The 23,011-nt window shown below is 43.8% G+C and overlaps 1 protein-coding gene across 1 annotated transcript in view; it reads left to right on the top strand.

Annotated features, from left to right (window-relative positions):
• agmo (alkylglycerol monooxygenase) overlaps positions 1–23,011 on the top strand; it is a 62,924-nt gene that overhangs the window by 21,702 nt on the left and 18,211 nt on the right. Inside the window, exons 4-12 of the mRNA XM_004078408.4 lie at positions 5,774–5,877; positions 6,852–6,947; positions 8,952–9,018; positions 9,453–9,518; positions 10,281–10,360; positions 11,407–11,541; positions 13,609–13,725; positions 17,233–17,315; positions 18,406–18,511. Coding sequence (XP_004078456.1) covers positions 5,774–5,877; positions 6,852–6,947; positions 8,952–9,018; positions 9,453–9,518; positions 10,281–10,360; positions 11,407–11,541; positions 13,609–13,725; positions 17,233–17,315; positions 18,406–18,511 — 854 coding nt within the window. The remainder of the gene's footprint in view (positions 1–5,773; positions 5,878–6,851; positions 6,948–8,951; positions 9,019–9,452; positions 9,519–10,280; positions 10,361–11,406; positions 11,542–13,608; positions 13,726–17,232; positions 17,316–18,405; positions 18,512–23,011) is intronic.

The following is a 23,011-nucleotide window of genomic DNA, read 5'->3' as shown; positions in this document are numbered from 1 at the left end:
TCAAGAATGATTGGTGGAGACAATTAAAGGGGCGGGACTTTTCCTTACACAGTTATAGCTGCAGCTAAATCGCGGTATCCCATTATTCTTATCAAAATGTCTTTAATAGAATCATATAAACACAAAGAAAAAATAATTTTATGATATTTCATATTCTTAAATTCTCAGTGTTTTATCAGGGCCTGTTTGGATGAACAAAGAGCTGATTTCCTGGAGATGGTAATTGCTTTTAGATCAGTTAATGAGGGCAATTTCTCACGGCACACTTGACCATCTCCCACGGCACACTAGTGTGCCGCGGCACACTGGTTGAAAAACACTGCTATAGACCATGAACTCCTCTCCACAGGCTGGAGTGTGGCTGGGATAATCAAGTTCAGTTCTTATCTTGGGAGGGTGGTTATCTCATTTCCACCGGTGCTCATAAATCTGAGAGTCTCCTATTAGGGTGGGATTCTTGGACCTTCAGTCTTACATGCTCCCTCCAGGTCTGATTATAAACTCTGAAGTCCTTCCAACTTCACTTATGAAGCTCTTCACAATTTCTGCAAACCCAAATGTGATGTACAGTTACATAGAATGAAAGAAGTATTAGTGATGGTGTTTAAATTAAACGTTACTACGTGCTATTCTTGCAAAACTCTGAAAACCAGACGGCCAGTCACCGCTTCACTGGCCTAGAAAGCTGGTAAATAAAAGTTGGCAAGTCGGCCACGGGGTCTGTAGGTTTTGGCTAACGTTTTATCGTCGGTTGTTTGTTTTCTGTGCGGATGTGTGTGCTCGCCGGTGACCTCGCTGTCTGACTTTAGCCAACTTTAGTCAGACATTTAAAAAGGGCTTCAGTGTAAACACAAGAAATCTGGTTACGTTTCAGATGCTCAACAGCTCTTTGGTGGAGAGTTGCAGGTTTTTTTCATTGTCTGCAGTGTCAGAAATCAAATCAAATCAAACTTTATTTGTAGAGCACATTTCTCACTGATGACTCCAAGTGCTTCATTTTTCACAATAGTTTTTTTAATTTAAAAACCCAAAAGCAAGAAAAAAAACCGAAAGATTCTGATACAAATCCAAACCCAAGGCGTGTGAGAGAGAAATGGGCGGTTCTGTTTTCAAGACGATGAACGGTGGAATGAACGGTATGTCAGACGCTGACTGAAGCGTTTCTGTTCCTCGGCCGCTGCTGTTCGTGCCTCCAAACTGTGTTTATGGTATCTGTAAGTGAGCCTGACGATGGCTGAGTGTGTTTAGGTTAGAGTTGTGTGGAAATTGTGAAATATGGCAGCCGGATTGGTCGACTGTCCCACCAAGTCCAGCGTTGGCTGTTTGGGTTGGCAAACTCTCCGACAGCCCTCCAATCCAAACAGTTGGGGGGGGGGGGGGGTCTTCACAGGCTGTTACTCCTGTGACGGACAGGGCGACCCGCCACTCACAGATGCCACATCCCTGCCGCTGGGGTGCAGGACGCCGAGTGACGGGACGGTCGGGGCATTTTTGAGGTTTGGGTGACGTTCGATCTCATTGAGCTGAGATGTTTTTGTCTGATTGTCTTTTATAGTGCCTGCGTTTCCGATTGGCCCTCTGGAGCCTGACTTTATACGACTCTGGTTATATAAGTGTCACGGGGTCGAGTGTGGTCTAATGTCAAAGTCTAACTGAGCAGCAATACATGTCTAAAGGTGGCCTTTGGCGTGTGTCATAACACCGTTAAATGAGTCGCTACGTTGCATCATTTTACTGCAAAACTGTTCCTTAAACTGGTCCAGCTCTTCTAAAACGATCAGATAAACTTATCCTAAAAAAGGAAAAAGTATGAAAGTATGTCGCTCTTAAAAGGATCAAACTTGATCGTCTCAGCTGCCTTTTTCCCACAAAACTGGATTTATGTGAAACTTCCTGCACTTTTTTTTATTTTCTTTTCTTTAATGGCAGTCCTTCAGCGCATCTTGATGTTTTAATACAGTCAGCATCACTTTACTGTGTTTTGTTTTCTAAAGTGGCAATAAAAATGTTCCCTGTACCACAGATCATGATGCTGTAAATGATCCCACGGCACCGGTGCTGTTTGTTTTAACCGGACTCTGTTCATGAAAACCACACAATTCAGGGCTTTTTAAAGCTCGTCTGAGTCCACCTGAACTGAAAAGGCAAACAAATCGCTGCTGATGCGTTTGTCCTCTGCAAGATTAAAAACAATATAGCAAACATCCAGTGTAGTGAATTATGGCAACTGCAGTATAGAGAAGGATAACTAAATCAGCAACAATAACCCAACTAAAGCTTTAGCCGTGGTTCACCGGTTTGCCTAAATATCAGGCTGCAACTAGGAGCGCGCACGTCCCACGTGAACGGCACTGACGGGCTCCTGGTGCCGTTTGGAAGGGGTTGAAAAATGAGAAATGGTTCGACACGCAAGCAGCCTGCCATCTTCTTGTTCTTAGAGTTTTAAAACTGTTAAAGACTTTTTTTGGAGACTTTTAAGAGTCAGAATCCCATTTTGCGTAGGCGTGGCGTTACAGATGTCTGTCACGTGATCAGCATGCACTGGTCCTTTTCATTCCTGAGAAATGAAGAGTTAGAGCTCACTGGAGACCCGCTGGAAGCAGCGTCTTCAGCATTTTTGCGCTCTTGCTGGGAATGCGCGCTCTGTGGCATTGGTTCTCACCATTAACAGGACTTCCCTCCTGAATAGCCCCTGCCAAACTATGCGACGTCCTGCTGAGTCCAGAGATGAGGACATGGGCTTGCAGTCAAGCTTAGCGGTTCAGACTTCCTATCAGTGACAACAAGCATCAATCTTGAAGGCCCTTCATCCTGGACGCTGGCGAGCATGACTCCTGCAAGCGGGACAAAAAAAGGAAAACGCCTCAGGCCGCTGGAATAAAACAAAGGCTGGATTATCCTCCCGGTGTGTCCCATAGCGGGACAATTCATCTCTGAATCCCCCATGATTCCTAGCGGAAGACCTGCAGTCATTTTCCTGTTTTTTCTGCTGCTGTAGATGCAGTAAGTCTCACACTCTGACATTATTAAATGCTGCCGCTCTCTCGGAGAAAAGCAATAAATAAAATCCAACCTTCCTGCGTCTATTTGGATTTGGTAAAAAAAAAAAAATATGCCTTTAACTTTGAGAGGCTTCACTGTCACACAAACCCTCCCCAGACGACCAGCAAGACTTAAAGACATTGGCGGGGAGCTCACCTTTGTTTTTTAGCGGTGTGTTTGTTCAGGTGCAGCGGAAAGGAGACGTTTGGTTTTATGCCGGCCGGCTGCAAAGAAATTCAGAGAAGAGGCCGCTTCTCTTGAAGTTGTCCTTCAGTGTGCGGGTGGGGGGGGGGGGGGGTGATCAACTCCAAGAGTTCAGTCAGAAACTGCATTCATTTTTCGGCGCTGAATCGTCTGTGAAGACCGTGTCATGCAGCCACTACCTACACTTTGTGCATATTTCACGGATGAAAATTGTTCGAAGGTGAAAATACGTGGAAAAAGTGAGAAAAGTTGTGGTTTTTACGTGACGTTTTCACAGATGCATCACAAATGAAACACGTTAAAACCACAGAAGTACGAATAAACCACACAAAGAACACGTAAACCAACGTAGAATATGAATCATGTGGGATTATTGTGCTGTTCCTATGCAATTATTTATTGATTTGTGCATCAATTATGTCATTTGAACGTGACGTGTGTGCCGTATACGGAACATAAAAGTTAAACATCGGTGGATCATAAAAGTCCATTAGACTTACGTGGAACGGTCGTGGAAAGACACAAATTTGTTTATGCATCTCACAAAAATCATGGACAGTTGCGTAAAATGTACGTAATAATTGGATATAAACTACGTAAAACGTGCGTAAACTGTTTAATTCTCAACTGACCAAAACCTTTGAACAGCTCAAAACCGAATTTGCGTAAAGATCCGTTGACCAAAATCCTTGACGGAGATCTGCGCACATCAATGAAGGACAAACGCAAGAAACACTCATGAATGTCGTAAATCCCAGATGTATAATGAAAGACCGAAGTGGCATACGTGAAAAATGTACAAAAGTGAGTGACACTGTCTAGAAGCACTGAGGGAAAAATCTAGCATAAATAAAATTCAGACTCATCACAAGAAGTATTAAGATAAGAACTGAAAAGGGGAAGCTGCTGAAAGAAACTTGATGCTGTCATCTGAAGAACGTCAGGAACACACGAGAAGACCTCTGAGTGCATTTAAAGTCTTTGGGACTCCAGAAAATCACTTGGAACAGTAGAGAACCTTCCAGGAGTTTGACTGACCAAACTCAACCAGGAGGTTATCAGAGGAGCAGAAGACACTGTTGAGCAACAAGGACACAGAGGAACATCTGGATGAACAGTTTCTATCCAACTGCCATAAACATCTTAAACCTGGACCTCTTCTTATTATATTAGTTTGGGAACTTTATTTTTTTGTTATAAAGATTTCTCTGGTTTTATCCATTTTTATACATATTGAAGCGCTTTTGATGTAGTTGTATATATTATTGTAGCAGGAAGTTGTTTATTTATATAAATGTAGAAATGTTGCACTTTTAATTTCATTGTACGTATGACAATGACAATAAAGATGGATAAGTAAAGTCGATCGATTGATCTTTGTCATCCATCCATTCTTCTGGACTAATGTTCTGATGAGACACGGGGAACTTTCTGGAAGGAGAACGTCTCCAAACATCTGGACTCTTGGCGGATTGTCAGAGCAACTGTCAGACACGGTAGTGGTTGTGTAGTAGTTTGGGGCGTTGCAGTCTGGATCTGTGGAAGCGTGGTTGTGATTTGATGAAACCATGTCGTCTCATGTCCTCCGACTATTCCTGACCTCACGCTCAAGAGACTCGCTCGCCCGAGCAATCCGCCTCTGAGTGGAGGAAAATGTCTCCAAATGTTTAGTTTATTTTTATTTTCTATGCTGGACATGAATGTGATTTTGATTCTGTGCGATGACCTTAAACGGTCATTCATGGAAGAAAATCCTCCAGAGTGTCAGAATCCTAAATGTAGAGAGTGAAGCAGAATTCCTCTGCAGACGTAAAACAGCCTCTTTAGCAGCTTTGGAAAGACACATGTACTTTTTGAATCCCGCGGGGGAGATTCTTGCTACAGCTGCAAATACAATACAGAGTTACGCCCAGAGAGGAGAAGGAGCAGATGCTAGCAGTTGGTGCTGCATCTTCCTTTTCTTTCAGCTTTCCCCTTCAGGAATCGCCACAGCGAACCAGCTTCCTGTTGGTGCTTCAGAGGGGGGCAAAACATTTGTTTGGAGGGGCTATTTTTTTCAGTGGGTGAAGCCAGATCATTATTTTCCCCATTGAAAATGTTCTCAAAACTGCCTTGAAGTTGAGTCAGAGCAGCTTCTTCCTTGAAACGTTTCGCCGCTCTGAAAGCTTCAAGACTCCACCTGGACAAATGGGAAACTTCACCAACATGTCGCTACCCTTTTTTATTTGGGGGGGGGGGGGGGGGGGGGGCTGCAAAGATTTCAAAACCTGCTTTTTTTTAATCGCAATACTGATCTCTGATATGACATATCGCAAGTTTTCCTCACATCGTGCAGCACTAGCGGAGGAATTAGGCGAACAGCAGCTCTGGGACGGGCTGGATGCTGACCAGCGTGCCCCCCCCCCAACACGCACACACACCTTCCACCAATGAACTTTTATTTTGAAAGTGTGTGTTTCCTCCACAGCTGGCAGGAACAAACCTTTCTCCTGGAGATGTAAATGTCCTGATGAACTCTCTCTTGCAGAAGTGGCGGTCCTCTGGGCCGCCCACCAGGTCCACCACAGTTCTGAGTACTACAACCTGACCACGGCCCTCCGACAGTCCGCCGCCCAGCAGTTTGCCTCCTGGGTAAGCTCTTCGCCCCCTTCAAGTGCAGCTCAGCGCGTCCGGCTAATTAAAGAGGCTGATTAATGGTTCTGACCCGCAAACAAAGAGACGAGCGAAGCCACTTGGGTTTCTGTTGCGTGCCGCGGGACGCCACGTCGTCCAACAGCCATTAAAAAGGCATCACTGACTCATGGCGTTGAACGCAGTGATCAGCGTTTTGTTTGAGCTCCACCATCATGCAGCCGTAGAGCCTCACTGCAGCCCCCATCTGGAAAGGCTTCTGCTTCCGTTTGATTAAAACAAGTTTTAGTGACATTTATTAAAACGTCCAAACTGATGAAGGCAAGAAAAAAAAAACATCTCAAATTCTATAAATCTGTGGTAAAAGTTTTAGGGTAGTAAAGAAATGGTTTTGGAAAACCCTTTTCTACGTTTGAATTATTGCTTTTAAAGCTGAGACTGGAGTCATTTTTAGGGCTGCTGGGAATCTGTGGAACAAAAACAGGAAACCGAAAGGCAAACGAGCCATTTTTGTCACATTTGACCTCAGTTAGACAGACGTTTCACCAGTTAATTGCAAATACAAGTATAAATGTTAGCTAATGTTCATCCTTCCCTGCAGATTGTGAGCCGCGTTTTGGTAATAATGGAATAAATCTCCATCAGCTGCTATTGTTGCTCAAATTTAGTTCACAAAATGTAGAAAAAAAAACAAACTTTTTCTGGTATTCATCATTCATTATCGGGTTCTTTAAACCGGTTTCAAACTACTTTTGAGCTAGTTTATGTGTTTCCAGTGTGATCTGTGAAACTAAAATGAGACACAGAGCAACTTTTCCATCAAACGCTGAACTGACAGGAAAGCTAAGTCCAACTTTTCTGGGAAACGTTGCAGCTCAGCATCAATAAACGACCTTCTGTGGTTCAGATCATGAACCGTCTTTGTTGCTGTTTTTCTTTAAAGAGCGGTTCTTCTTCTGTTCTCTTTTCTTCAGGTGTTTTACCTGCCTTTGGCTCTGGCTGTGCCTCCGTCCATCTTCGCGGTTCACATCCAGCTCAATCTGCTTTACCAGTTCTGGATCCACACGGAGGTGAGCACCGCCTCTTTTATTCCCGCTTTCTGAATTGTTTCTGCATCGGCACACAAACATGCAGTCATGCATCTCCTGCAACAGATGGGGGTAGCCCCTCCCTGCACTAAAGCAGGCTTTTCTCTATAATATTTTATTTATTTCTATAATAATGTAAATATTATTAGAAAATGGTGTACATTTTGACTATTAAAGAACCCATATTATGCAAAATGAACTTTTTGGGGCTTCTAAGTGTATTATAAGGTTAATTCTTCACAATAAAAAAAACCCAAAGTGAAATTTTAATCCATCTATTTCTCACTAGTCCTTTAAAAACCTGCGCTCTGAGAAGAAGCCCCTCCCAATCCACGAAAACAGGTGGTCCTCACCAATAGCTACCGGAATCATCTTCGATTCCATCTACTCTATTCGATTCAAACGTTTTCATTTACACAGTTGACACATTTAGACATATTTGTATTGACATAAAGCAAGGATCTAAGTATGTTTTGAAGATATTCAGAATATTCTGTAAAGATTCTTAGTGAAACAATAAACCAGTGAGAATGTTAACACCACACAGTGTTACGTGATTTCTCTAAAGGAAAAAATGTCAGATCATCATGGCCTGCCTCTCCTGGAGGTAAAAATCCTGGAATATCTGGAAAAGTTCAAGGATTTGAAGGACAGAAAGTCAGAGCTGGAAAAAGCTGAAAGAGCTGAACATTTGAATAGTTGAATGGTTGAAATAGATGAAAGATTGTAGGAGGAGTTGAGCAGCAAAACATGGTGGAAGATACTAGAATAAAGAAAGAAAACAGGAAACAATGATTTAAAGCATTCAGCCAATAAGAAGGATTCCCATGTCCTGACAAACAAACAAAAAGACAGAACAGAATGAGATGCTTTAAAGTCACAGTGTCCAGTTTTCAGCAGAATGCCAAAGACACGGTGCAGCTCTGAGTCTGCCTGGATTTCCTCTACAGAGAACATAAATCAGGTTCTCCAAAGAAACGTCTGAGCTAATCCATCAGATAGGTGGGGCTTTTGAGGGTGGAACCTGTGTTCAATAAAAAATAATGAGATTTTATGAAACAGAAGCATAACCGCTCTGTCTGCCTTTAAAGTGACTGAATATCACTTTTACAATCGTTACAGGCAATGAATGGATTTGGAGCGCCTTCCATCTTTTAGTGCACTATTAGGGAAAGCGCTCGTAATAGTCACCGTTTTCTGAGGGCTGTAATTTATGCCTCCTTTATGGTCATTTTTTTTTTTGATGTCGTGTAATTTGCTGGCGTGCTATTGGCTGCAGCTTCAGAGCTGGGGGAGAAGTGCTGGAGACCCCTTTGATGGCAGATAAAACTCTCACGCTCGCCTGCCAGACGCACTCATTACATGAAGTAATGAATGGCAGGAGGGAAAAACGTGCGGCGCTCGGACACGCTGATGTGAACCGCCGCCGAGGAGGAGGGGGAGGAGGAGGAGGACGGGACCCTTCAGCGGGAACATCTCCATAAACCTCCTGGATCTGAGCGGGACACAACAAGATGTCTGTTCAGATCAGACGTTAGAGAGCTTTTAACTCGATTTCAAGAAAAGTATTCAACCGTTGATGACTCGATATATAAACTGATCCATAACGTTGCAGTCCGAGACGACGTCATCAGTTCATCTGCTCTGACATGTCATTAGCAGGTGGATGGTCTGAAACCCACCAAAGGTGGGTGCTAAAGCTTTGTAGTCCCAGCTGCCCTCGTAGGGGTGGATACGGCTCTCTGCACGTCATTCTGCGGTCGAAATGAACAAATGAATAATGAATAATAATAATAATAATGATAATAATAATAATGAACAAATGAACAAACGAATAGAAACCAACATCTGACATGACATCTGTTAAAGGACGGACGCAGCTTCTAGGAAAATCTGAGCTGAACCAAACCCTGACGAAAAACCGTCACGACGACATTTTCAGGTGGACTTGTTCTTGAGTTGTGTTTGATCGCTTGTGTGTTTCAGCTGATCAGAGACCTGGGACCTCTGGAGTGGGTCTTCAACACCCCCAAACACCACAGGGTTCATCACGGTGAGAGAAGTTTCACAATAAAAGTCTCAACTGTTTGCTGAGTGTCACCCAGCCTTTTATGCACATTTTGTGCATTTTCCACGTATGACTCTTTCGTGATCCATGCGTGAAATACTTCATTCTTGGGTGTTTCTTTTGCAGTTGTGCGTGATTTTTTGCGTGACGCATTTGCATCTTTCCACCACCGTTCTACGTATGTCTAGCAGACTTTTCAGATTGCGTATACGACGCACACATCACGTCCAATTTGACGTAATTGACGCACAAATCACTAATGAATTGCATACAAACAGCGCAATAATCACACACGGTTTCTGGTCCACGTTGGTTTACGTGTCCTTTGCCTGGTTTTTTTGGTACTTCTTCCGTGTTTTTAATGTGTTCATTCCTGAAACATCTGTGATTTTCCGATAACGTTGTCGTCATTTGAACAGGAAGGAACCTTTATTGCATCGACAAAAACTACGGAGGGATCCTGATCATCTGGGACCGATTTTTCGGTAAGTAAAGAAATCTGGATTTTTCCTTTGATCCTCTCAAAGAAATTAGGAGATTGTGTTTACTTATTATGTTTTCTTTCTTGCTGTGCTTTTATTCATTTCAATTTGATTTCTATAGCCCAATATCACAACAATAGTCACCCAAATGGCCTTTAAACCGCTAGTTGTGTAATAAACATGAATCAGAAAGAACAGAAAGTCATAAACTAAACAGACTGAACTAAACAGTAGAGCCTCCTTCTCAGTATTGAAAATGAACCTTCTCGTGTTACGATAATCGCTCTCAGAGCAGATATTTTTCTGTGTGAAGCAGTTTAAAGCGAGCCGTCATTTGTAACCGTCTTAAACTTGTTTTGTGTGTCGTGGAAGTTTTGGGCTCCTGGTTTTCACAGCTGGCAGAGTCTGTTATTGTTTCAGTGGAAAGTTGAAGGATCCTCCATTACTGCAGCGATGAAAACACAACCAAAGGAAACAGAGACTCTGCAGGCGCGTTCGCCTGCAGCCTCTGGAGCGCCAAATGCTTATGCAACGCTGCCTTTCAGCGCCGCGTTACTCAGAGATTCCTTCAGCAGAGATTCAAAAGTCTGCCGTTTTCCTTTGAGGCTTCTCTTAGGACTCCTGATTGAATCCGATCGTCTTTTATTTCAGCTTGAAATCCTCCATGTTTGCATTTTCCTCTGATAAATTCTCACTGTGATGTTTTGTTTTTTTCTCTCCGTCAGAGGTCAAAAGGGAAACTGTTTTTTTGTTGTTTCCCTTCAGGAACCTTTGCTCCAGAGGAGGACAAAGTCATCTACGGCCTGGTGTTTCCCATCAGGAGATACGAATCCCTTTTTGTGCAGGTCGGTTCCTCATTATAGCTGGTCTGATGAGATGAAACATGAGCTGGCGTTTGCCAGAGGTCTCTTTCTAACCATAACATTATTGCAGCAGCAGCAGGTGGATGTTTGTGTGCTTTCTGCTGCCGTCATGACCAAAGCTTCTGCACAGGCAGACACAAACCCGGCTGCTTCACGTTTCATGTTCCAGAAACTGTCCTGAGGCGGATCGGCCCCCCCCGTTTGAACGGCAGATTCTATTTTATTCAGAAAAACTCGACTATTGAAGTAAAAAAAGTACAGATTGGGTTAGGGATCAATTCTGTTCTGATGGTTTTCCCAATTCTTCTTTCTTACAAAACACTAAACCCAAGTTCATTTTTAATATTTGTCTTTTCAAAAAGTGTTTCAAAGGGTAAACTATATCTGCATATATAATATTTTACCTTTGGCCCAATAAAGAATGACATTTTGAGTAAATATTAGTTAATTTTCCTACCCAGAAGTGAGACGACTCGATCTCTGAGGCTCCGCCTCTCTCTCCTTTTGGGTCCCGCACGTTTCATGACCTTTAAGAGTCGGCCTCAGCAGCGTGTCTGCGTTTCATCTGAACTTTAGCAATGATGGATGTACATATTGTTCATTGAAATGAAAGCGGTTAGCCGATCACCACTAGCTCCATGGAGAAAGTGGGCGTGTCTGTTAGCCTGGGGGCGGGGCTGGCAGCACAGACTCTTCCTGGAAGGGGCGGTTCCTCACTTTGTGACATCACAATGTGAGGACCCACTTGTTTTCCTGGGTTTGGAGGGGTTGGTGTTTTTAGAGGAATACTCAGAAATGCATGAAAGGATCAAAATACTATTTCTAGTGAGGAAAAAACATTATAAGGCCCTTAAAAACTCTAAAATATTTCCAGTTTAGCTGATATGTGTGTTTTTATGCTGCTAAACTGATTCCTTCTGTGTTGGTTTGATATAGAAATGAATACAGAAAAAGAAAAAGACTTTACGCTAAATCTAGGTTTAGTTGCAAATGAATGTCTGAACTTGTTTGTTCCGTTCCTTTTTCAGCTGCACTACTACAGATACTTGTGGAAAAAGTCCAAAGCTTACAAAACCTTCAGCGACAAAGTGTCCACCTTCCTGAAAGGACCCAGCTGGAAGCCCGGCAAACCTCGGCTCGGCGACCACGTCGACAATCCAAAGGTTTGCATCCCGTCTCTTCCTCCAAAACGAGCTGCAGCATTCCTGCCGGGAGAACCCGTATATTCGAGGAGCTTTACGAGAAAGTGCCACATGAAAACGGAGCAGCAAAGCCTTTGTTGGGACATCACAACGAGCCGGGCCTTTGTGTCTTCCAGCGGCGGGCGGCTGTGAGACTGAAACCGCACGCCGTTAAGTGTGAATGTGCGCGCTGAGCCGTCCAGACTCCAGCGCTGCGGTTTGCTTTGAAACTGTCACACTTTTAGCCCTCCTGCTAAAAAAAGGAGAAATGCTTTGGTGACTAAAGCCCGTGCTCCATGCCAGCAGGGTGATTCTGCTGGTGGAAAACAGAAATCTGAGAGTTTGGGCTTCTTCTTCTTGATATCTGCCGCTGAGGAAGGACTGAAGAAAGTCAGAGCCTTTTGGCAGAGCTGCAGGTTTCAAATGAGATGTGGAGGGAACCCGAATGTGCTGAACCGGGTTCCAGGAAGTACACATGTTCCTACGTTTGCATACAGGTGTCCAAGAGGCGGTCCTAAGGAAGCCACCTTCAGCCTCTCACGACACAAAGTGAGTCACAGCATTCTTACTGAAGGACTCATTTATTCCCGGGTGTTTGGGGGAAACCGCAGCACCCCATAAATCCAGGGCAGCTTTGTAGATGGAACACAACAAGCTCATTTTCACCACGTTTGAAACTCGGCCTGAAGGAGACCGAAGGTCTTAAAACAAATATGAGCCCCTTTGGTGTCAAACATTCGGCTGGAGAAATGCTTCCTCCTTTATTCACTCTCTTTTTTAAAATCTTTTTTCTGTTCAGGAGGTGTTGGGGATCTTTGTTTTCTAGCAACGAACTTATCGATTCTGCTCAAACTTTGGTTTCAGTGCTTGATGAAGGCAAGGCAAGTTTAATAGTATGATTTTGTACACAGAGTAATTCAAAATGCTTCACTAAACAGGAAAATGCATTAAATTAACAACACATAACAGTGCAAACATTAAAAACCTACATTATAAAATGAAAGGAAAGAGAAAAGAAAATGAAAAGAGGCGCCAATAAAGGAGCCTTCAGTGATAAACAGTGTTAATTGTGCAGAAAGAAAAGGTAAATCCTTAAAGATCTGCTCCTGTGAAAACTGTGTTTTTGGTGTTTTGGACACCTTCTTGTGGCTTTTCTGACGATAAACGACAGTATAGGAGTATTTCTTGATTCAAATCGTTGTGAATCAGGAGCAGACGGAAAAATGCAGTTTGAATTTGTGACAGAAAAGCTTGTGGGCTCCTCTCCGTTCTGATGCATCACCTTTTCCACCAACGTCTTTGTTTTCCTCGTCTGAGTTGGAGTCTGGACCTAAACCGTTAGACTGGAACCTAAAGTCAAATCTGAAGTAACTCCTGCCGCTCTGCAGAAACTATGTCCACAGTTTTTTAGGTTTTGGCTAAAAATGGCTTCATCGTGATTAAAAGACCACTGGGAACACTTTGAAAACAGATCAGAAGATGATTGGAGAGGAACTTTTAGAACGAAATGAGACCAAAAGCAGAGAAACAAATGTCAGTAAGTAAAAACAAACCAAAACCTGCAGAAGCACAAATTTTAAATATTTTATTCAAACATAATAAATGCAGTTTGCAAAAACACATTTTACTAATAGTTCATCGCATCTGATCTTTTTTATAATGGCTCTCTTGCATTTATTATATAGATTGTTTTTCTTCATTGTGATTTGTCATATTTCGTTCTCCATAGTCATGTTTATGACACTATTTTCTGTCCTTTTAACCAAGTAAAGATCATTGAAACTCCTTGATCTTTCTAAGCTCCTTTATCCCATCTTCTAACTCCTGGAATTTGTGCTTGACTGACCGTTTTAGAGCAGAAATGGACGTATTTGCACAGCTGTTTAATAAGGTGTCCGGTTGCAGGCTCCTCGCTGATCCCTAACTTAACGGCCTTTCCTGCAGGACACCTGAACGTGAGGCGACGTGGTTGGAGCACAGCTGTCCAGAGGATGCTGATGGAGTATTGGAGGGTTTGGGGTATTAAAGGTGTTTGTTTTGCCTGGGCAGGTTACCGGGAGGGAAGTGCCCCACCGTCCCAGCTGGTCGCTGCCCCTGCAGGCTTACGTGGCCGTCCATTTCCTGCTGTTGCTGTGGACTTACCACGAGTTATTTCAAAACAAAATGGTGAGTAGGGGGGCCAGACTGATGATTGGAAACCTGTTTGGAGGTGTTATTTTCTTTCTTCTCATTGGCCCGGTGGTCCGGACTTTTCCATGTTTGTTTGCCAACATTATTTCGGCCAATTACGGCGGTTTGTTGTGGCTCCTTCGTGCCACAGTGGAGTCCTCTACTTATCCGGCCGTAAAAGACTACCTCTGTCTAAGATCATGACAGGATGACGGATCGGCGCTCCCCTTTAAAACAACCTTTGTCTATTATTTTCCACTCAACAGGCCAAGAGACCCCCTTCTTCCTCCGTCAGAAAAAAAGGAAAGGGTCTCCTCAGCAGTTATCTTTGGACGGCTTTTTTTCCCCGCGGGCATAGTTTTGGTTAGCCAGAAAGTGCCGTCACGCCCATCCTCTTCAAATTCCCAAATAAAGTTTCCCGTCTTTTTTTTCCTCCTCCTCCTCCTCCTCCTCTTCCTCCTGATGGCTGCCTCCACCACCTCCTTCGCTGCTGCTCCTCTCTCCGTGAACGAAATGCCAGCTGGTGGTCCAGCAGCGAACACAAACGGCTTAATTGCCGAGTCAACCATTTCCCAACCCAAATAGCCTTCAGGATGCAGCAATCAGGACTTGGAGGGAAAATAACAAAGCCAGCGGTCCGGCCCGACGATCAATCATGTCACTCTTGTGTATTTATACCCACGCGTTTGCAAGCCTGACAATCGGGGATACACTGCAGGACGATTTATGGTTTTTGAGTGAAGCTGAAGTCATGAAAAGCTTTCAAACAATTCTGAAATGACTTTAGATCAGCGCACATATTTTATTAAATGGATGCTATTAGAGGCAGAGGAGGAAATTGAGCATGACAAGACTTTTTATCTGCAGAGTGAGCCTCTATTAGTGCTTTCATGTTAGCTCAAGTTATGCAAACGATCATGGACGTCAGAATGTAAAGCGCTACAGAGAGATGCGTCTGGTTTTGACAGACCGAGTGTTTCCCACGCCAAAGCACCGAAAGGTCGTTTTTTTCCTGAAGGTTTTGTTCACCTTTGCAGGTGATTTGAAATCCATCTTTTAGCCTTGAGCTGCGTTCACACCGAACACGGTCCTGCGGTGCGTTTTGGGCGTCAGGCGCGGCGGTGTGTTTGTGCGTTGCAGTGGGGCGTGACATTTTAGGAAATGTATCAACCAATGAGGAACTGATCTTTGTCCCCGTTAGGTGTTGATGACGTCATCAGTGGGTGGATGCAGGAGGGTGTGTTCGTTCTCGTCCTAAACTTCAGGATATTTTTCTTATTTGTATGGAGACGGTAACGAAAAGACCCTCTCATTTTATTCTTATTTGAATTTTTATTCCTTCTCGGGATAATGCGGGACAGCGAGTCGTCAAACTGGGTCACAGAGAGAGGAAAGTGCCGCTCATTCAGACGCCGCTGCTGCAGCAGACGGTGACGCTTCTCCCTGAATGAACCCAGACATGGAGACGGGAATACGAGACCTGATCTCCACGTCATCCGTGTCCTCCGTGTCCTCCGTGCGTTGACTGGATATGAGATAAACAGACAGTCGATGTTTCCATGAGGCGACGAGGCGGAAAACTTTTGGACAGTAGCTCCTCCCACTTTTTTGGACAAGCGCCGAGCAGCAAATGTAATATACGAATCGCGTTCTTTGTGAACACAGCTTTGGTCGCGTGGACCCGTGCGGGTTCTGCGGGGTTTTTTGGGTCGTCCGGGTCTGTGGAGGGAGGTAGAGAGGAGCGGCTGCGTCTGAAGGGGAGCGCAGGTGTGTCTCCCACATCCCCTAAAGCTCATACGTCAAGGGACGTCATGAAAATGGAACGTACCATTGTCATTCGTGTGATAAGTACTTGTAAGGAATGGATGTTCCACCCACTCATGACGTACGGGGGATGCTTTGGTATAGTGTCCTTAAACCACTCTAGTCGTTGGTAAGGTGGGAGTACTGGCTGAAACCAAATGCTACACGTATCACCTGAACAGGTGTGCAGTCTGCAGGAAAATCTGTCGGACACGCCTGCATCTCCCCTACTCCTCCCTTATGTGCTGCAGAAGCGTGCATGGCGGTACGACAACAAACATTGTTTTCTCCATAGCTGATATTTCACGCGGGTTTGACCATTTTTCCCCTGCAGACAGCCCCGAATCCACCTGCATAGGCGGTACATTTCGGTTGTTTTGCACGTTTCAATACGGCTTGATGAACATTTTGGATGGAACAAACGTCCCTCCTCCATCGATGACATGTAAGGTTATCAAAGCAGACTTTGGCAGCTCTGCTGGCTTTTGTCGGTTTTCGCGTGTCCTAGTTTTCCCAAACTGATTCGTATTTATTTTTTTCATCTGTCCAGCTCTCCTGGAGCTCCACCGTGACGTCTGAAATAATCGTCCGAATAATGAGTTAATCCGCCGGCTCCCCGGGGACGGCAGGAAAACAGGCCGGGCCTTCTGCTCACGGCACAGCGCCGCCACCAGATGTTACCTTTTCCCTCTTCTGCCTGCCGCACATTAGAACTAACTGGATTTATTTAGCTGTGTTTATTTTTTAAGAAAGTGTTACAAATGGAATTTGACTCCGCCGGATGACACTGAAGGATTTCATCTGACCGCCAACAGTGAGCGAAAACTGAAAAAATCAACACATCTGGCGCTCCCCCCCCCCTCGAGATTATCAACCAGATAAGTTCACGTAACCATTTTTGGCAAAATAATTCTTCTCTCATTACACTTCCTGTCATAAAAAACTTCCAGAACCCCTAAACTCCAGAGATGGGAACGTTTTCACCCTAATAGACTTTGACAGATGGGAGGGGGGGACTTTTTTCTGATTTGGTTTGATTAAAACTCTTTAAAACGAAGGAATAACTGTCATCTCGGTCTTTTAGGGGGAAAATCCTTCAGAATGATTGTTTGGTTTCCTCCTGTCGGTGGCTCCACTGCAGCCGGTGTCTCTTTGGCGTCTAGCAGCAGGGAGATTTGGCCGCTGGGGTTCGTATTGAGTGTCGGAGAAATGCAAACGCGAGCTGACAGCCCTCTGCATCCTCAGGAGGCGCTTGGCTTCCAGCTGCTGCCCTCAGCCAAGGCCTTAGGTTAGAGAACACAAATTACCTCCGCGCTGTGGGTCCCAAATAGCTCTGAGAGGGTCAGTGAGAATCAGCGTGGAACCGCTGCTCCCATGTTGGTTGTTTTGGCTCGTTTTTAGGGAATTCAAACATCCGTCTCCTCGTTTGTGGTCCAGTGCTCCGCTTGTATCCATCTGGGACGACTGTAACGTCAGCCGAAGCTGTCAGAGCGCGGCGGAGGCGGAGTCCATCTGCTGCAGCGCTCTGTACGTGCCAGTGCACTCGCCGCTCAAGGTCGGGCGTGTTTTGGCGTGCTCTGCCAACTGAACCTTTGTGGTCGGTGGGCGCTCTCCCTGGAAGTTCTCCCAGGATGACAACCAGACCGTCCCCCGTACTGATGAATGCTTTTCTTCCTGACCACAAGTCTCCTGCTTTCCTAGATGCTGTCGCAGTCGACCCTCCTGGGAATGATCTGCTACATCCTGCTCACCCTCACCTCGCTGGGATTCATCATCGAGCAGAGGTGAGGTCTGTTTGTGGGCGGAGACTCTTTTGAGCGGCAGCTATGAATTACACTGCCGGTGCAACAGAACTCTTACCTGGCCGGACTCAGGCGCACGCACCGATCACTTTCACCACGCACGAGTGTGAACTGCAGGCTCACACTTCAGCGGATGGGTTTCCACTCGCTGACGTGCGCCGACAGCTGCTCCACAAACGGAGGACACGCCCACTCCAAAGTGTTCCCAAACACACAACATTCAGCAAGACTAACAACAATATCACAGCTTTTTTTTAGCGTGTTGCTTTGCTTTCCAGAGTACCAAATCTTTGGATGTGATTTGCAAACCAGCACGTGATTTTGAACAAATGAAACCCAAATGAACAACAAATGAAGGGAAAATGAGCAGTTATGCGCCAGATTTGGCCGTATTAATAATAGTTTGGTTTGAAAACCGTCCTGGTGTAGATGTGTGTGTTGTGTGTACCTACGCATCATTGTATATGTGTGTCTATAACATCTGTGTAGATCAGCCGAATTAGTTCTAAAACTTGGATCCACTAAACTTTTATATTATATGAAATAAAATTGAATTCTGTTTTGATTTTGATGATGATGCTTTCAGATCGTTAGAGCCTCTGAACATTAGAAAGTCTGTTTTTCCTCCTTGAGGCTCCAGCAATTTATTTATTTATTTACAATATTCAAGTTTTTCAGATGCTGAATTTTTGAAGATTACAAGAGATTAAGGTTCAAAATATTGATTGGTAACACATCACAATAAGGCCCATTAAATTAACGTTAGTTAATAAATATTAAGCATTAATCAATTATTAAATAAAGGCCTAACAGCTAATATTCCTACATCACTCAATAAATGCATATTTTTAGTTAAATTATTGTTGTTTACACTTACAACAAAGTTCAAAGCATTACTTAACCTCATTAACTAAGGTTAAGTAATGCTTATGAGGACAGTCGCCTTTTTTAAGGGTTAGATTAGGATAAAAACAGTCAAATGTTGCTAACATTTTGCTTCCTAAGGTCAAAACCAAACCATAGTAAAGTGAAAGCTTTGCTGTTTTTTCTGATGTTCTTTTCTTCATAACAGGCCAAACTCTGGGTTCTTGGAGACGTTTCGTTGTGTCGTCATGGTGATGATGCAGCGGTACAACTGCCTGACCCCCCCACTGCCTTTTCTCACTGTCCCTACGGAGGTAAGATGAGTTTTAAATCTGCTTCAACTTTACCCTGAGAACCAGAATTGTTGTTGTTTTGACTTCTTTATTTTTGTCGATTTCATTTGTTTCACCGTATTTAATGTGATTTTAGTGAATCATTTTTCTTTTTTACCTGTAAAGATCGCTCTAAGGATCCCAAACCATCACAGTTTGAAACATTTTTTGTGTTTTTTTTAACATGTTCCTGTGGCGTTTTTCTGACTGTAATGTAGAAAATACACTGGGCGGAGCCACAAGCTCCCTGCTCCGCCCCATTCTGTGGCGTCCCCTGTCAGATCCATGAACGTCTTTGTTTTCCTCGACTGAGCTGAAATCTGGATCAGAAATGTACTTGGTTATGGGTGATGGGGAGGGGGGCGGGGTTACCCCACGCCCACAACTCAGAGGCAAATTTCTGATGAAACACTGCCGCTCTGCAGGAACTATGTCCTAGAAAAGGACAGCCTTTTTTTCCTAAACATCAAAGTGGGACTTCAGCTTCAGTGTTTTTTATCTTTTGACGCCCGAAATTCTTTGACGTAACATCAAAGGATTCTGACGCGAAGACGATCATTTCTGTGGTGATATGCAACACTTCATGTAATGTTGGTTATTTAGGTACTTTGATAAATATTTGTAGCCGTGACCACCATGAACCTGCTAACAGTGTTTATCCACGTGTTAAAAAAAAACCATAATACAATGTTAGCAGAGGTTTAAGATCTAAAATGCTCTTTAAGCTTTTATTTAAGCAATATTTTTATTTTATTCCTCATTGCACCAATAATGGATTGATTTAGAAAAACAAACCAAAAAAAACCCAAAGTATGTGATGTTATTTAAACTTTAGGTCTTCTCCTGAACTGAAGATGCTCAGGGCGGCAGCGGGGGGGTAACGTCCGACCTCCAAAGGAGCAGACAACACAAACCTGTGTTGTGTTCGGCTGACAAACTGTTCACTGCGAAGCCAAAGTGAAGCGTGTGTGGAGTCTGAGTCTGTGAAACGCTAACGTCATCACGAAGGCTGTGTGCAGCCAGCCGGCTGTGGCTGTGTGGTCCGTTCGCTGTGTGTGAAACCCGTCAGGCGCTAAGTCCTGCCCTGCAGCTCTGTGATCTACCAGTCCAGATGCGTGCTGCAATTGACCATAAAATTGGCGTTCCTTTCTGGCTCCGGCGGCTCAACGGTAGATGGCGGCTGACCTCTCATTACTTGGCCTCCCTCACTTCACATCACCTTTTCTTTTTTTTGGTCACTCGTTCGTTCTGCTTCTTACCTCCTCTGAGTGAGAGCAGCACTTCTGGATCCAATTAGCGACGTCCAGGCTGATCAAATTTGCCTGAGAGATTGGAAATTGCCCCTTTTATGTCCTCCGGCTCCACATCTGTTCTGCTCAGGTGTTAAAATGACAACTCGAGGCTTTCCCACCTTCACTTTTCTCCATAAAACAGAGAAGGAAACAATTAGAATGACTTAAAAAAAGACGTATGTCGAAGTGAGAGCGTTTGGTTTCATGCACAGGGTTCCTAAAGCAAATCACGTTTAGCCAATAGAGCTGTGATGCCTTCAGGTGTGGCTCGATAAAAATCCTCTCAATTCATTTTAAATGGTTCCTGACACGTTTGCCAGCTCCACACCCCCCAACCTTAAGCCTGTATGATATATAGGCCTGATGCGTGGGGGGAAAGAGCACGGCGTTTTGAAGTTCGGCCGAAGAAAGGAAGGGGGGAAGCTGGCATTTAATTGTGTTCAGGCTGACTGTACATTTGGGAAGGAAAGGGGAGGGGGCACAGAACGCAGAAACTACAAAAACCCCGTCGGTTTGTGGTCCTTGAAACCCAGCGTTGTGATATACTGCACCCTCAAAGCTCGCAGCGGTATTTATAGTGGCTCTGGAGATTTCCCTTGTAAAGCTGCAGGCTTGACCCGTAAACCGGGGCTGCGCCGCCGCAGCCGCCCAAACCCGCCCGCGTCTGCGCAGCTCACATGAAAGCCTCGCAGCTTCACGCAGGCCGCGCTGCTGACGGGGAGAGCTGACCAGTGGGTGTGTGCGGTTGGCGGCGGCGGCTGAAAAAGCAGATGTTTCGATTGAATTTTCAAATAAAAATGCGTTTTGTACTGGAAGTGATCAAAGACCTTAAGACGTTTATTTCTTATTTATTTTATTTTTGTTAGACATCGTGAAGACTTCATAACTAATATCCAGATGATTGTTTTCCTGTTTCTCTTCATTTCTTCTATATTTACTTCCTGGTTAAAGTACCAAATGTTCTTCCTTAAGTAGAACGGAGACGATATTTGTTGTTGTTTATTCAACCTAGACCACCTGTCAATCAAAAAGAAGTTTTTATTACTAGTGACATCAGAAACATGTTGATCAGGAAAAGTCCAAATCTGATTGAATAGTTGTTGCCTCCTAACCTGTCATCTCGCCTCCCCACCAGCAGCCTACGCTCCATAAGCTCCGCCCCCCTGAAGCTTCATTTGCCTTTTATTACGGTTTCCGCTGAAACAGGCCCGATAACTCGAGTGTCTCCTTCGCTGCTCTGAGACGGCCTCTTTCTGACTGATGGCTCTTCTGAGGCTAAGGTGTCGGTCTTATTGCCTCTCATACTTTTACCAACTGGGAGTTATCCCCCCCCCCTGTGATTTTAGCTGTAAATGCGTGGAAGGACGTTCCAGCTGTCCTTCTTTCCCCGCCTGGGTTTGGGTTTCCTCCGTGACATGCAGCCCGGTCTTTGCATGGTCGTGGTTGGACGAGAAGCCGGAGACGTGGCTGGTTAGCGAGGGAACGGCGCATCCGTCTGCTGAGTCCCATCACGGAGAGGGGATCGGCTCCGTTTGAGGATGGAGACTGCTGGGGGTGTGACTAAATCCTGGATGTAGGCTTGAAGCTGTCTGTGATGGTTTTGGACGTCAGCGGGACAATAAAGTTGTTCAGTTATTCCAGGTTCAGCTGCAGTAAAATCCACAGGTTTTCAAGCCGACAGAATAAAATGGGTTTTGGTTAACCGGAGCGGACGTGTGGGCCCGCTTTCATTTTTGTTTTACGACAAATCCCGACACAATCTCTGATTTAGTGACATGTGTGCTTCAACTGTGCAGTCAGCGTGACGATACCGGCCTTTATAATACTATCACCGACCCTTTAACCCTGGAGCTTCTGCATTTTCTAGTTTTCTGTTTGTTCAGGTGAAAATAGAAACACAAACAGCCTGAGGATGCCAGTGCAAACAAACCTGCACCCTGATCCAGGTCTGGACCCGACTCGCATCCAAACGGGTTTCATAAAATCATTTTACTGAATTCAGACTCGAGTGATGATGAAGCTGCTTTTTAACGAAGATCTGCAGAACCGAATTCATGAAATCTTTAGGATTTTCTATTATCTTTCATTTGTTTTAAGCCTTTTTTTAACGACAGTATCTTCTCTAGACATTGACTTTGGAAATGTTTGTTGTATTTTTAACAGCCAAGCATTTTTATGACGATGGTTTTGCATTAGTTATTACCAAAAAATGTTCACATTTTTACTGAAATGGTGTTCTGTCAATCATTATAGCAATGATAATAACATATAGTTCTGTTTCAGTAATACTGACAAAAAAACATATTTAATAATGTATTTAAACTAAAAAGATGGAAAATCTCTATTCCAAAACGAGTGTCATAAGTAAAACTCATAAAACTTGTTTTCTTGGAGCAGTTTCTGCTAAAGTGAAGATAGAAAAAAAAAAAAGAGTGAAATTCCACTTTCGATTTGCTCCAGATTCTATTTCAGGTCTCAGGGCTAAAATATTTAAACCAAATATTGTAAATCTGGCAATTACATGCAAATTATTCCTGCCTCCGACGTGTTGTTTTTGCCTGTTTTTTTTTTTTGGGGGGGGGGGGGGGGTCCAAGCCTAAGTGGGGGTCAAACTCTGTAAGACTATCTGTGGTTTCTCCTGCAGCTTTCTGCATGTGTGTGTTTTTCTGGTGGGAGTATTTCTACGCTTTCCCCCCTCAGGTCATCAGAGGAATGACCCCCCCCCATCCACTTTTATGTCCTTCAGTTCATAAAAAGTCATCAGTTTTATATAAAAATAGATGCTGGAAGAACTTCAAAGGAATTTGTTTTTAGAAACACTTCAAAGCTTTGTGCTTTAATTTGACCTAATATATATATATATATATATATATATATATATATATATATATATATATATATATATATAGGCAAGGCAAGGCAAGGCAAGTTTATTTGTATAGCACAATTCATACACAAAGTAATTCAAGGTGCTTCACAAAACAGAAGAATGCATTAAAATCACAATACATCATAGAATAATCAACATAAAATTTACTTTAAAAGAAAAGGAAAAAAAAAGAAAAATTGAAAACTGATTTAAAAATAAAGGAAGGAAAGGAAAGAAAAGTGCAGATAGGACCTTTCAGTCATATACACGGCTAAACAGAAATGTTTTAAGTCTAGATTTGAACATGAACACAGAAGAGGC

This window comes from Oryzias latipes, chromosome 16 (assembly GCF_002234675.1).
Source record: "Oryzias latipes chromosome 16, ASM223467v1".
NCBI lineage: Eukaryota > Metazoa > Chordata > Actinopteri > Beloniformes > Adrianichthyidae > Oryzias > Oryzias latipes.
The sequence above is the reverse complement of the archived record's forward strand: the minus strand, read 5'-3'. Positions and strand labels throughout refer to the sequence as shown.